The sequence below is a fragment of the Pinus tabuliformis genome, chromosome 6, assembly GCF_031772625.1.
Source record: "Pinus tabuliformis cultivar Carrire ecotype Pingquan chromosome 6, CPIR1, whole genome shotgun sequence".
Classification (NCBI taxonomy): Eukaryota; Viridiplantae; Streptophyta; class Pinopsida; order Pinales; family Pinaceae; genus Pinus; species Pinus tabuliformis.
This window is the reverse complement of record NC_142292.1, coordinates 1,263,878,349-1,263,893,203: the sequence shown is the minus strand read 5'-3', so window position 1 is coordinate 1,263,893,203 and position 14,855 is coordinate 1,263,878,349. Positions and strand designations below refer to the sequence as shown.

At 39.4% G+C, this 14,855-nt stretch overlaps 2 protein-coding genes across 2 annotated transcripts in view; both read right to left on the bottom strand.

Moving 5' to 3' along the window:
• LOC149263257 (uncharacterized) overlaps window positions 1-14,855 on the bottom strand; it is a 73,107-nt gene that overhangs the window by 48,833 nt on the left and 9,419 nt on the right. The gene's annotated exons all lie outside the window — the stretch shown is intronic.
• Window positions 9,906-12,904, bottom strand: LOC149263258 (uncharacterized). Its single transcript, XM_089425994.1, has 3 exons — window positions 11,786-12,904; window positions 10,689-11,360; window positions 9,906-10,472 (listed from the first exon to the last, which is right to left on the bottom strand). The coding sequence occupies exons 1-3, from the start codon at window positions 12,534-12,536 to the stop codon at window positions 9,985-9,987; spliced, it is 1,911 nt and encodes a 636-aa protein (XP_089282120.1). The 5' UTR covers window positions 12,537-12,904; the 3' UTR covers window positions 9,906-9,984.

Here is a 14,855-nt window from a genome sequence, read left to right as displayed (position 1 = left end):
TGCTGCTAGGGTTTCGCAGAAATTTGACCAGCGTTGAGGGTTGTTGTGACACATGCTGGTTAGAGGGTTGTTGTGACACATGCTGGGCTGGCTGACCAAAGGAGACTTTGCTGGTTGAAGCATCCTACTGACCGCCGAAACGAACACATACATTTTTCTTGTTTCTAATTTGTCTTCTATAAGATCTGCTTATATGTTCTATCTGCATTTTACTTATCTACTTGTATGATTGCTGTGAGAAAAGTGAAATTGCTCTTAGCATAGAACATCTACAAAACTTTACAATACCTGTGACTTTCCCGAACGACTTGGAGTCGTTGAGAGACCTTCTTAAAAGGGTCATGCATGTTGCATGCATTGAGCTCTAGGAGCTCTGGGGGCTTGGGGTACTTACTGGAGCAACACACGACCATAGAGCAACTCACCCTCCCCTAATGGTGCGTTGTGTATAGGGTAAATGGCTCAACCTTCCCCTGTGATACCCCGTGGTGACTTTGGGACAGGATGATTAGTTCTCCTGTGGGACAGGATGATTAGTTCTCATGTCCAGGCATCCTACCCATGTAGTCTATGACTCATAGGAAGTACCTCTCATCTGATCAATGAGCAGGGAAATGGGGTTAGGGACCATAGTAGTACTATCGATGGACGCATCATTGTACTTGTATCTACCGTACTCCCTATGCTAGGATGAACTCCATTGATCTAGGATCAATGACACTGATCTAGGATCAATGACACTGATCTAGGATCAGTACGAGTGGTTTGAGACACTCTCTTGTGATATTGATCTGGGATCAATAAAACTGACTTTGGGCTAGTAAGAGTGATATGACACACTCTCTTCAAATGAAACTGACTTCAAGTCAGTAGAGAATGGTATGAGACATTCTCAATCAATTCTTCTTCTTCATGGTTCAGCAGAGCAGAGCAAAGCAGTGCAGGGCACTGATGGCAGAGATAGTACAGTCAGACATATGGATCAGCATATGGAGTTCTCCCTAGTTGAGAGGGAGTGTTAAAATTGGCACCTAGGGCCAAACTCCATGTGGGTCATCTTATTAATGGCCACTGATATTTTTCTTGGATCCCTCTCATCGAGAGGTGTAGGATTGATCTAAAGATCATTCGATTCCGATAAGTATTCATGGAGATATGAATTTATTAGTGTTATGGGACAATTCGTCAAGGTCGGCCAGCAACCAAATAAACCCCACTTGTGCTCAACGTTCTAGTATAAATAGAGGTGGCCTTCAAGTCATTTCTACACACACTTGGGATCTCTTCCTCTCTACTTGTCTTTGGGTTTTAGTAGGAAAAAAGATCCTAAGGGATAACACTGCCCTAATGGAGAAAGGCTCTACGCTGCCCTAATGGAGAAAGGCTCTACGTTGCCCTAATGAAGAAGCCCTAACGCAGTTAATCAAAGAAGGCTCTACGCAAGTCAAAGGGGGACCGTCACCGCTGTCATGAAGGAGATTGAAGTAGGCTCCCTCGTTGTCCTATAAGGGTTTACTATATGCCCTAAACTGTTATGCGTTCAAGCCCTAGCCCTAGCCGCAGGTCTAAAGGGAGATCTCTGTTTTGAGGCCACAACATGGGAGGCTAGGGCAGCATGGGTTGGAGGACTGTTTCATGGGTTGAACAAAGTCCGAAGTCTGTTGTAGGAAGTCGTGATGCTTGTTGTGCTAGGTCGAGGCCTTGGGAGCTGAACGCTAGCTTGTTTAAAGGCTAACGGATGGTTTGTATCATTGTTGGAGGGTGTCATGAGCAGCAGTAGTGTTGTGTGGTAGGCCACATGCCATACCACTACAGCAAACCTAGCATGGGCAGATTTGAGGGTTGTCTTGAGCCCTTACCTTCAACGTGGAGGAGGAGCATCTCTCCTTGCCTAGTCCGCAGTTTTTGGAGGGTTGTTCGAGGAATGTTGAGAGGAACTTAGGGCTGCAACAGTATGCCCAAGTGCCCTAAACAGAACAGTTAGGAACAGCAAAGTGTCAAGCAAATTTGAAGCAATGTTAGAGGTGCATTGGGTCAAGGATATTGACCAGATTTGGATCAGACTTGGAACAGCCTGTGGGAGCCACATGTTGGGTCAACATGGAGTGTTGAATACCCCAAAGGAGTGCAACCTGATGTGATGAATGTTGTGACATAGACAGCATAGTATATGACAGTTGTATACATAGTACAGCATAGTGCTATCAACATATAGTGATGGGTAGCAATGCAGCATAATGTAAAAAGGGTGCAGCATGGTATGATGCATAGTACAGCACTATGTATGATGCAGCTACATGGTTGGATGCTACATGTCTTCATGCAGCAGTTAAATACAGCAAGCTTATACATGGGACAACTACAATGACACTAGGACAGTTGCAAGTGGGACCGCTGCAAGCTTGGTGACACATGGGACAGCTGCAAGCATGAAGAATCATGGACAGCAACAGCATGGTAAAGCATGGACAGCAGCAAGTACAGTGCAGCAAGTACATTGGGACAGCAGTAAGCATGGTGCAGCAGTGGCACTATGTACAGCAGTGCTAAACACTGGGACAACAGCAGCATGAGGTCCAACATTGTGATGATGGGTGCAGCATGGTGCAACACGGTGAGGTGCAGCATGATGACGAGATGCAGCACTATGATAGGTGAAGGAGTCACCTTGGAGAATCAGTTGAAGCAACATGTCTTCAACTGATCTCATGTATCATCATCCTAGGAGATGATCTATGCTCTTATCTAGATAAGTCAAAGTGTTGACTTCTGTTGTAAATGTACTATCTCTATATATCTCTCTCTCTGTTGAACTATTGAAGATCATATAAGAAGAATTGACGAAGGGTTTCCCCACATTGGGGTTTGTCTCTGGCTAGCGCCACATCTTGTGTCCTCTTGTCTTGGCTTGTCTTCTGCGATTTCTATTTATGTTCTATCTGCGGTTTACTTTAATGTGATTACTAATCTGGAAAAGATATTGAGCTAACTGTGAAAATTGAAATAAATTGCTCTAGCATAGAACATACCTAAATTTAATAGAGAAGGATCATATAAGAAAAGGAAGACCTATTATCTAGTAAGGAAAACATTATAAATCTATGGCAACTTCAATGAAGATGGGGAATAAGTTAGAAGGAGCTACCGACTATAGAGCATGGAAGAAAAGGATGGATCTCATCCTTGCAAAACATAAAGTATTAAAATTTGTTCAAGGGAAAGTTTAAAAACCAACAAATGATGCAGTAAAAGAAAAGTACAGGGAAACTGACATCTTGGCCATTAATCTAATTGTCGATGGAGTAAAGGACAATTTAATCCCTTACATATCCAACATAGATACTGCACAAGGGATGTATGAAGCTCTCTCCAAATTATTCACCATCAAGAACATTGGACAAATAGCCAGTCTCAATAATGAACTAAGAACAATGAAGATGACAAAAGATGATATTGTTTCTTCATATTTTGTGAGGATCTCCTAAATAAGAGATGAGCTCCAAGCCATTGATGAAGCTATACCAAAAAAAGAACTTGTGATTGTTGCACTATTAGGACTACCAAAATCATAGAGCTCATTTGCATCAGGTATTAGTAGTTGGAAGGACACACCATCTTTTGAACAAATATGGAATGCTTGCAATCAAGAAGAAGCCCGCATTTCATTCGCAAACAATAAGAAGGAAGAAGATGAGGACAACACCTCCAATGCATACTCTGCTAATCACAAGAAGAAGGTTGATCTATCAATGATTAATTGTTACAATTGTCATAAGATGGGACATTACAAGAGTCAATGTCTTGAAAATCCAAGGAATAAAAAGAGAAAAAGAGAACATGCAAATGTTGTTGATGAAGCTCCACCAAAAAAGAACAAGACTGAGGAACCCGAAGTAAAAGACTTATAATATTAAGTCTTTCCTTGCATATCCTTCTAGATCACTATTCTAAGTTCTGTAAAGTTTGTCTTTTATATGTTTTGTTATAAATTCTTGATTTGTTTTGTTAAGTTATAGGTATCCCTCAAAAATATTGGATTAAGAGGGAGCCTTCACCAATTTACCAAAAGATAAGTAAATTGTTCTTTGTTTCCTTTTTCATGTTTGATTTCCTCCATACACTTAGATTTATTTGTATTGTATACTCATAATCTTTTCTTTGTATTTTCCTTGGTAGAAAAGCTTGCAGGAATACACAAAGGTTGTGGAAGAAACTTCAAGAAAGGACTTGTGTCATGAAAGTGGGCTTGTTGCTAAAGAAGCTCTACAAGGTTTGTTAAATAACAACTCAAGGTATGTTTGATTTGATTTAATTTGTTGCAGAAGAAGGTATGGATGCTCTTAAGTTTGAAATTTGCTTTATATATGACTAACTCTCTTATGTCTAGGGTTTTTGAAGCATAAGGATTCTTTGTTTGGGTGATTAATCTTTAGATTAAATCTACCCTTATCACTCTATCTCTTGTTATTTGCTCATTTTGGTGAAACCCTAACCTTTAGGGTTCACTGTAAAACCCTAGCCTTTCGATGCTTAAGGTATGCTAATGATGAAACCCTAATCTTCTTAGGGTTTATCACTTGTCGAAAATCCTACTCTCTTAATGATTAGGGTTTTGGTTATGTTATGGTAAACCCTAGCCTTTTAGGGTTTGTTGTTGATGTCTAAAAACCCTAGTTTTCTTAGAGTTTGGTATATTAGGGATTATGACTAAACCCTTGCAATAGTCAATCCTACGAATGAAAATCCTGGGCATATGTACTTCCATATAATTGAAACCCTAGCCTAGATAAGATTTATTGTATATCTAATTATGGAGTTTGATGGGATTACAATAAGAGCCTAGTATGAGACTGATATAAGTTTCTGGAAAGTATTGATGGAACCCTAGAGATGAAATGATAATATGCTAACTTGATGGTTGATATTCATGTTTTAGTTTTTGAAATCTAGGGTTTTAATAAAACCCTAGTAGTTAATTTTCTAGGGCATCAAAATGAAATTCTAGAATTATAATGTTTTTTATTATTGATATGATCTAGTTTTCATCATAAAATCTAGGGATTATGGTGAAACACTAGTAAATGTTGCTACAAGAAGACTAATGGATGAATTTCTTGATTGATAAAACCTAACTAGGTTTAGGTCTTGAATGTCTAAAATTTGATTTATTATGCTCCTATTATAATGACATGCTTCATGCTCTTATACATATATATTTGTGTTTGGTTGCACTTCTTGTTTACAAGTACATAGTCTTCAAGATGATGAAGATACTAACTTCATATTTGATGATAATTTGATGATGATGTTGAGCATGATGAAAAGAGGGAGTTGTGAGAACCTCGATTACATTAAAGTTCGATAGATGATCTTGTTGCCATGTGAAGGAAGATCTAAATTCTCCAATGAATTGTTGTTTCAAAAGGAAGAGCTTGTATGACTAGAAGAATCAGATAGTTGATGGACTTGTCCTTGGGTAAAGGAAAGTGTATATTTCCCTAATTGAGAGGGAGCTTAAAGAGAAGTGAATAACTTGATGAAAAAGGCCATGAAGATGTTTGCAATCGAAAAATAGCTTAAGCACTATTAATGGTTATTCATAATCAATAAAGTTAGATGTTTTTGAAATAAGTGTTGAAGCTGAGTTGGGTGCTGCTGAGGAAGTTAAAGAAGATAGTTTCTGACGAAGATATGTTTGGATTATATGATGATGACCTAAGCAACATCAGTATATTTGAAGATTATTGTTTTGAGGCTTCTGAGATTTGTACTGTGTGTAGTTTTCTTCTGGAGTTCCCGCATCCATAATTATTTGAATCGACAGTGGATGGCTCGAAACATCAATTCAAATATTTGAAGATCCCAGAGGTTTGTGTTAACTTGTATATATATTTGAAAGTTTGTTGCTAATTGGGATTGTGATTGTAGAGGATCTCTCCATAAGAAGATTGAATGTTTGAAGCATGCTTGGATTGGTGGATATATCTAGTTTAGTTAATAAGGAGGGATGAAGCATCTTGGGGCGACAAGATGCTTGGGAGGACATCTGGTCAGCTTGCTATGATGTCTAGATCCCGAAGTAGGGAGGGTGGCATTGGTCTTGGAGCTCTGACTTTGGATACGCACCTAGATCCCTACGTTGGTGTTAGAGCTAAAGTCTGATGGTACCTCGAGTGGCTAAAGCTTGGAACACAACTTAGTCCCACATGGTTAGGTACCTAGTCATGTATCTAATTTGTAGCACTGCGTGTGCTATGACTCTTCATAGAGTATATCATTTTGAGATCTTCCATGTACTTTTGTATATATGTAATTATGAATACCTCCCTAGTTAAGAGGCAGTGTTGAAGAATGTAACTAGTGTTGGTCTTCATAATTGTATTTGAGTCATAATGTGATCTATTTGTCAAAAGAAAGAAAAAAGAAATTATTGTAAGAGAAATTACCTTATTAAAGCATGGGTTTCATGCTTGGGTCAATGATTAATAGGTTAAAGCCTCCATTGTAGGCTTCTAGGGTTTATGTCAAGAGTCTTTGTCCATGTCATCATGTAATAGATCCTTCTTGGGCTTTGAAAGAAATTTATTTTTATGTAAACTAAGTTACTGAGGCCTCTTCCACCAATTCAGCCTCAACCTAAACAAGTCAGCCTAATTGGGAGGCAGAATCCACTATATAAAGGCAGCAACTCGACCTCATTTTGAACATACATCCAAGCAATTTGATCTGCGGTTGCAGGAGGACAAAAGAAGTGTGAAATAGGAATAAGAATGAGTGAAGAAGCCTAGAAGAAGAAGAAACTCAACAAAGAAAGAAGAACCTTATTTTTCTCTCTCTTGTGTCTCACATGTGTGAAAATCTGAAGCTGAAGGAGGGCCGAAGTTGCAGGGCTGCAGTAGGGCTGAAATTCTGACTTGAAGCAGTTTGACAAAAGTTGACTTCTAGTGTTTGGTTCATCATCTTGAAAGGTTTTCTTGGTGGAGGAGGAACGTCTTTTGGTCTCGTCTAAGGTCTTGGATTGTCTCAAGTTTGATTTGAATCTACTAGTGGAAGAATTTGATTGGGTTTTCCCCTTCTTAGGGGTTTTAGCCCTGGCTAAATGCCTATATCTGGTGTCCTTGGTCTTCATGCTCTATTTTGATGATTGCGTGATGAGAAGAAGATAAAAGAAGAATATAAAGAAAGTAAGTAAGAACATAAATATATCACAAGTAATTGTCAAGACAAGAAAATATTTCTGCCTTTCTGGTTTTCTAACAACCTAATGGTGAATTTGCACGAAGAAGCTCACTCTGGGACATCCAACTGGCAGCTCTCTGTGGATTCAAGTCAAGGGGTTCTAAAGGAAGAGGATTCTGCACTAGCTGTTTGAGAATATGGAGACTGGGGATCAAGAAACCATTCGAACCAACATAGGCTTGCAAGAGGCCACAAGCCATCATATATTTCATTAAGTAAATGTTTTTTAAAGTTATCGATATATTAAGCACCTATTATAGAATCGGTAATAGCAGTAAGTACTAAGAATGTTTGCCAGCAGACATGTAATTTTGTATTTTGTTCAGGACCTTTGCATCTTCTTTGAAACCAATGGACATTCAGTATGCTGTAACAGTGTTGTCTCGCTTTGCTACAGCCTTTTGATAATATAATTTGCCCAGTTTCAGTTTTTTTATATATATATATATATATATATATATCTGTGTGTGTGATATTATCATACCTTGAAAATCTTGCAATATTGCCGATATTATCGCAATAAATGCAACAACGGTTTAAACTACCCTTCTTAGCTCACTCAGCTCTATTCCAAACACTTACATGTCAAACAAACTCCAACATATTTTCAAGGGAAGAAACAAGGAGGACTAATCAACCTGAAATGACGTCATCGTTTTCATTTTCAATCAACTTTATCATCATACAAGTGAAGGTTAATTACGCCGTAAGGCGTTCCCTCTGAGAAAGACATCCCTGAAATGTGACGTGTGCAATCCTGAGCCATTGATTTTGTGTGTTAGATGATTGGGGTGTTTTCTGCCGTTCGTTTAATCTATCTTTTCATAGAAAATTAGTTTTTTTCCATGATAATGGGCCATGAAAGGCCAGGCTGCTCTGCTGGCGATGAGACTCTTCATGTCTTTTGCGACCAAGGATCCAAAGCTGTTCAATAGAGCGGATGAGTTTGTGCCCCGTCGGTTCATGGGTTCGGAAGGGGAGAAGATGCTCAAGTACGTTCTCTGGTCCAACGGCCGCGAAACGGATGAAACGTCCGCCGATAACAAGCAGTGTGGGGGCAAAGACAACAAGACATTGTTGTGATGGTGGCGCGGTTGTTTGTGGCGCACTTCTTCTTGCAATACGATTCGTATAGCATAGATCAGTCGTCCTCCGTCGTTAGTGTATTAAGATCAAATGTGTAACTTGTCTGTGTGGAATCATGAAATGAACCATTAACCGGAGAATGACAGCCAAAATGTCACAGATTGCTCAAATATACATATTATTGCCAATATAGAAATGAGCTACGAAATTGGCGATGTTCAAAGAATTGTAACTTGTGAAAGCACTATGATTCTAGACATGTCAGTTCTACCTTGCCAAGATTACAATCTGTGAGAGCGATAGAAAAGGTGAGCCTAACAAATGTGTCTATCAGGATGAACTCCAGAAACTTTCTGTTTGGGACTAGTCTCCCTCCTCCTTTCAGACTCTTCTGCTACGGATTGTCCATGCGTCCGTCTTCTGCCCATATGAAGTTTATATCTGGCAATGTATTATCTGCTCATTATATAGCTTATATAATATAATTATGCTTTTTCGTTTCCTGAAAAAAACAAATGTGTCTGTTTGCAACTGGATCACTGCTAATCCTGTTTGCAAATTATGTGGGTCAAGGAGTTTCCTGGTCTCAATATGCAAATTAAGGATGGAAACTAGGAAATTTCTCCACTAAAATCATTTTTTCTGAAGGAAAGGTTTTGTCAGATGAATTATCAGGATCATTATGATCTTGAATTGTACTTTACAGGAATTACTTGGTTGTGAGATAAACCGTTGCTTTTTCCCCTGTAGTTTTACTCTGTACAGACTGGTCTATTCACAATATTGATCTTTCATTATAGAATATCTTGTCTATTTCAAAGTTCTGTGCAACCCCCTGCCCCCAGGTGACAATTTCTTCTATTAGAGAAATACACAGAATAACCATGAAAGAAGTTTATATTTTGCGGTGACAACCTCCTGGATTTTTGAAAGTGCTTCCTTTAAACTCAAGAGAAACATTAAAACTGGCCCAAAGAGCATGCTGCAATTTTTCCAGGGGACTTTTGTTTATACATTGCATGAAATACAATTTCACAAGCATGAGAACTTCAAACATTATATCAGCCTCTATGTAAACTTGAATCACATAGATGTCTACATACCAAACTGATAAATGGAGCATGGGATATCTGGCACTCAAAGTACCCCACTTTTCCGGCTAATTTTCACTCTAAATCTCGTTGAAACTTGAAACTATCCTGGAACTCCGAGTACTACCTCTGCAAGGGGAGTTTTGTCCATGAAACTAGGCCCTAGGTATTTTGGCCAATTTTAAGACAACCCAGAACGTCGGATTTCTGAAAACATGATCAGAATGTGCAGAAATGAGACTCACCAGAAAAACAGGGCTAACCAAAAATAGGGCAAACTAAGCGCCCCATGTCAAATGCTGATAAATGGATGTGGATGGCACGGACTTATTTTAATATTCTTCGGAAGCCCAAGTTCATGTATCTCGTTCTTTAAAGTGCCTAAGCGTGCAACATTACTTACAATTCCCTTCTGGAATCATTAAACCACTTTCTTTTTTTTCAACAATATTCAAGCACTTTCCTTCTGTGTTGGAAACACCATTCAGAAAATTCCAGAGAGGCATCCCAAGCTATTGGACCTCAAATATTTTACTCAAAAGAGGTCATAGAGCCTTAATGTTACATATCAAAATAGCATACTGGAAGTGGAAGCTTGTGCAATAGTTTTCACTTTCTGAGCAACACTTTTCACAACTAAGCCTCTCTCTATCATCCCATTCCAGAACACCTCAGGTCTGCCATCCATCTCTAGAGAATACTTATCAAATACATAAAATGTTTTAAGATTGATCAGAATCCTTTCTGAAGCCATTTCTTCGCAAAGTTCTGAAGCTTTATTTAGCTCACCTGCTCCCAAGTATGCATAAATAAGAGTAGTATAAACAAGGGCATCACCAACAAGACCCCTCCTAGACATTTTATTGAATGCTTTTTCGGCACTTCTCAGCTTGGCTTTCCTGCACAAACCTCGAATGATGCTACTATAGAGAAAAACATCTTCAGATAAACCTCTTTTGACAAATTCATCAGGCAGCTTCAGGGCTTCCTCTTCATTGTGTTGGACACAATAACCATCAATTAGCCATGAGTACACACTAAAATTAGGCATAAAACCTGTACTCAACAGACAACAAACTGATTTATTAATATACAATGTTCAGTATTGCAACAGGCCCATTTCTCACAAACGGAAATGGATACAACAAATCCTATTGGTGAAGTTGGTCACTGTACATGAAAAAAACCCAGACCTATGGTTGCGGGTAAAAATCAGGATTATAAGAGGAAGTAAAATTCTTTAATTATAAAATCTTGTTGGAAATTACAAACCTGCAATAATCATTTCAAACAGGACATCCTTTGCTTCATCTATTTTCCCAGACTTGCAAAAGCCATGAATAAGAGCCTTGTAAGTATACAAATCAAAAACTAGCCCGGTTTGTAACATCTTGTTGCGAAGTTTCCAGGCATCAGAAATGTTACCTCTCTTGCACTGCGAATTGATCAAGGTATTGCATGTAAAGTGATCAGGTTCAAGACCCTTTTCCGCCATTTCATTCAAGAGATCATTTGCTTCTTCCAATTTCCCTTCCTCGCAGAGCTTATGGAGGAGGACATTGTATGTCACCGTTCCTGGCACCAGCCCTTTCCTTATCATTTCATCCCGCAGTCTGAAAGCCTCAGTCAGATTATTTTCTCTGCAATAACCATCAATCAGGGTAGTATATGTTACATTATTTGGAACCAGATCACCCATTTCGTTCAAAATCTTCAATGCATCCCTCAATCTGCCCTCTTTGCAAAACCCGTGTATTAGAGTGTTATATGTGACAATATCGGGTTGAATGCCCTTCTCTAACATCGTGTCTTGGATGCTTAAAGCTTCATAATGCATTCCTTTCTTGGAAAGAAGGGAAATAAGACTATTATATGTGAACAAATCTGGATTGAATCCATGCTTCTTCATCTGATTTACAAGTTCTTCGGCATTTTGCAGATCACCTTGTTTGCAGCAGGCATGGATCATGACATTGAAAGTCCGAGAATCAGCCTCGATCCCTCTACACAACATTTCCCTATAGATTTTCCAGGCCATAGTTGGCAATTTGGCCTTGACTAGACTGTTTAGAAGGATAGTACAAGAGTGTACGGTGGGGTTGATTCCATAACCAGATCACCCATTTCGTTCAAAATCTTCAATGCATCCCTCAATCTGCCCTCTTTGCAAAACCCGTGTATTATAGTGTTATATGTTACAATATCGGGTTGAATGCCCTTCTCTAACATCGTGTCTTGGATGCTTAAAGCTTCATAATGCATTCCTTTCTTGGAAAGAAGGGAAATAAGACTATTATATGTGAACAAATCTGGATTGAATCCATGCTTCTTCATCTGATTTACAAGTTCTTCGGCATTTTGCAGATCACCTTGTTTGCAGCAGGCATGGATCATGACATTGAAAGTCCGAGAATCAGCCTCGATCCCTCTACACAACATTTCCCTATAGATTTTCCAGGCCATAGTTGGCAATTTGGCCTTGACTAGACTGTTTAGAAGGATATTACAAGAGTGTACGGTGGGGTTGATTCCATAAGAACCCAACTGATTAAATACTTGGATTGCATCTTGGGTCATTCCGGATTGCGCATATGAATTGATCAGCATACTCAGAACTGCAGAATTGGTGCCCAAATTGCTATAATCATTTATCATAACATCTAAGACTACTGGAGAAGATAGGAAGCCTTTATGGGAAATGGATTGTAACAATGACTGAGCAGTTTTGAACTTATTGTTCTTAGTGAGAATATGGATTATGGTCCAGTAAGGGCGGGTGGCGTGCTGGTAGTGTGGCAAGTAGGCAACCCACTTGAAGAATCTCCATGCCAGGTTTCCATCATGCCTGCCAATCTGCAGAAGGATCTCGCTCATAATGCAGGGATTTAGCCTGGAGGCGATTTGGGCTTTGGACAAACAGTTCCATGTCCCCTCCATAACCACTTTGAAGACATTTTGAATGAATTCTGAATCTGGAATGTTGCCCATGTCCACTTGGGATTCATTTTTAGATAGGGTTTCACTTACTGCACTTGTGGAGTAAAATTTGTTGTTGAGGTGGGTGTTGTAATAAATACTGTGCGGAAGTCTTGTATGGAGTTTTAATTGAATTGCTTTCATTGGTTTCTATGCACCAGGGAACTCCGAACTTGGAAATGTTTAAAAAGTGGAGAAAAACTCATACCCGGTTGGAAGTGGCGTGTACAAACATAAAAAAAACACTGGCGTCCAACATCTCAGAGTTCATTTGATTGGTAATGTATACCATACAGCCATCTATGATCATGTTCGTTATACACGCAGTGAAATCGATTTGCCCTACTCGGCTCCACCCTCATTTGATGGTCATCAAGAAGGATGGCTCAAATAAAAATTTTCAATCCTCTCAGCGCTCGTAGATCCGTTCTTGTAAACGGAAAGGGTACTCACTTTATCAACTCCAAATCCACTCCCCCTTACATGTATAAATGCCAGTAAGCGTTGGAACAGTATCTTGGATCCAAAGATATATTTTGAAAAACCCCTGTTCATCTGGTTATCACCACCATATAACTCGATACCAGGGTTGATTTTGTGGTAAAATAATTTAAACTTTTAGACGTTATAAAAAGTACCCGATATATTTTATTAGGTATTTTCAAAGGGAAGTACGGGAAAGAATTGCATTGGAGTAATTTTCAGAAATATTCATCTCAGAGTTAATGAATCAAAACAAATAAGTATTATTTACCTCAAAGTTAATGAATCAAAATAAGCATGTTTATTTCACACTAACCTTTTGAGGCACATGAATTATTAGTTTTACCTCTTCCTAACATTATTCCCTTTTTCTAGCACTATTCCATATAATTGAGTTTTTTTATCGAAAGTTTGAAGAAGAATTGAAAAACAAATTAATCCTATCGGAGAATTTGGGGATTGAGAAACAAATTAATCTTATCTGAGAATTTGGGGTTTGAGGTAACATTGAGAGGTAAGTCCAAATTTATTTTAGAATTTAGGGTTGTAATGAATTTTGAGTCTTTTTATTAGATAAATTGATTAAATAATGAAATAATTAATTTTTTTGTGATACACATTTTTACGCCGTAAGGCGTTTCTCTTTGAAATCAACTCCCCCAATTGCCACTGTGTCCTTGTTTGAGCCATCAGATTAATTGCCACTGTGTCCTTGTTTGAGCCATCAGATTAGATGTTAGAGGATTGAAACGTTCCAAACCGTTGGATGTAGTTTAGGTTAGTTTTTTATATTTTTTCGGCACAGTTTTTCTCGCAGCTTCAAATCGCCGCACAGTTTTTTTCGCTACTTCAAATCTCACTGAGCAGGCAGCGTCTCTGGGCATCCGACTCTAGGAGCTTGGAGCTTGATGAGCTTTTATCTCCAGTGAGGGTTTTGCAGGCAAAGTTTTCAATGGATCTTCAGGGCTTCAAATTTCCTCCATCGGAAGAGAAATCCTGCATCGATCACAAGAAATTTCCCGCGTTTTATGAAGGAAAATCCCCTTACAGACAGAGGACGGACTGGATTATGAACGAAGATGCCAGATTCAGATCCTCCAACTGTGGAGAGAATGACTTCATTTGTTTTGCATTCCACCTGCGAAGTTTGCTCTGATGCGGCCATTTTCCGCAGTACTGTTTCGGTGGTCGGTAACTCTGTTTGGGTCATGTTTGATGGTCTGAAGGTAGATCAGAAATGTTTACAGGTAAAAAGCTTTAGTTTTATCTTTCAGCTGGTTCTCCGCTCTAATTTCTTTGTTCTTCGTGACTGTAGGCGTTCAAGCCCTATCAGATACCCTAATCAGTTTTCCTGTATTTGAAATGCAACGCAGGACGTTGGGACCCCGAGCTGGCTCAACCTGCTTGGTAGGGCGACGTGTCTACAGTGGCGGAGTTTCCTTACGGGTAAGAACTTGCCATAGTTTGAGGGGAAATTTAGAGCGTGGCTCCAATGCGACCCAACGGTGGAGCTTTTGCCAGAGTTTCCTCATCTCCAACTGTGGAGAGAATGACTTCATTTGTTTTGCATTCCACCCGCGAAGGTTGCTCTGATGCGGCCATTTTCCGCAGTGTTGTTTCAGTGGTCGGTAACTCTGTTTGGGTCCTGTTTGATGGTCTGGCGGTGGATCAGAAATGTTTACAGGTAAAAGCTTTGGTTTTATCTTTCAGCTGGTTCTCTGCTCTTATTTCCTTCTCTCGCTCTTATTTCCTTCTCTCGCTCTTATTTCCTTGCTCTTCGTGACTGTAGGCGTTCAAGCCCTATCAGATACCCTAATCAGTTTTCCTGTATTTGAAATGCAACGCAGGACGTTGGGACCCGGAGCTGGCTCAACCTGCTTGGTAGGGCGACGTGTCTACAGTGGCAGAGTTTCCAGTTATGGGTAAGAACTTGCCCTGGTTGGAGGGGAAACTTAAAGCGTGGCTATGGCTCTCTGCATC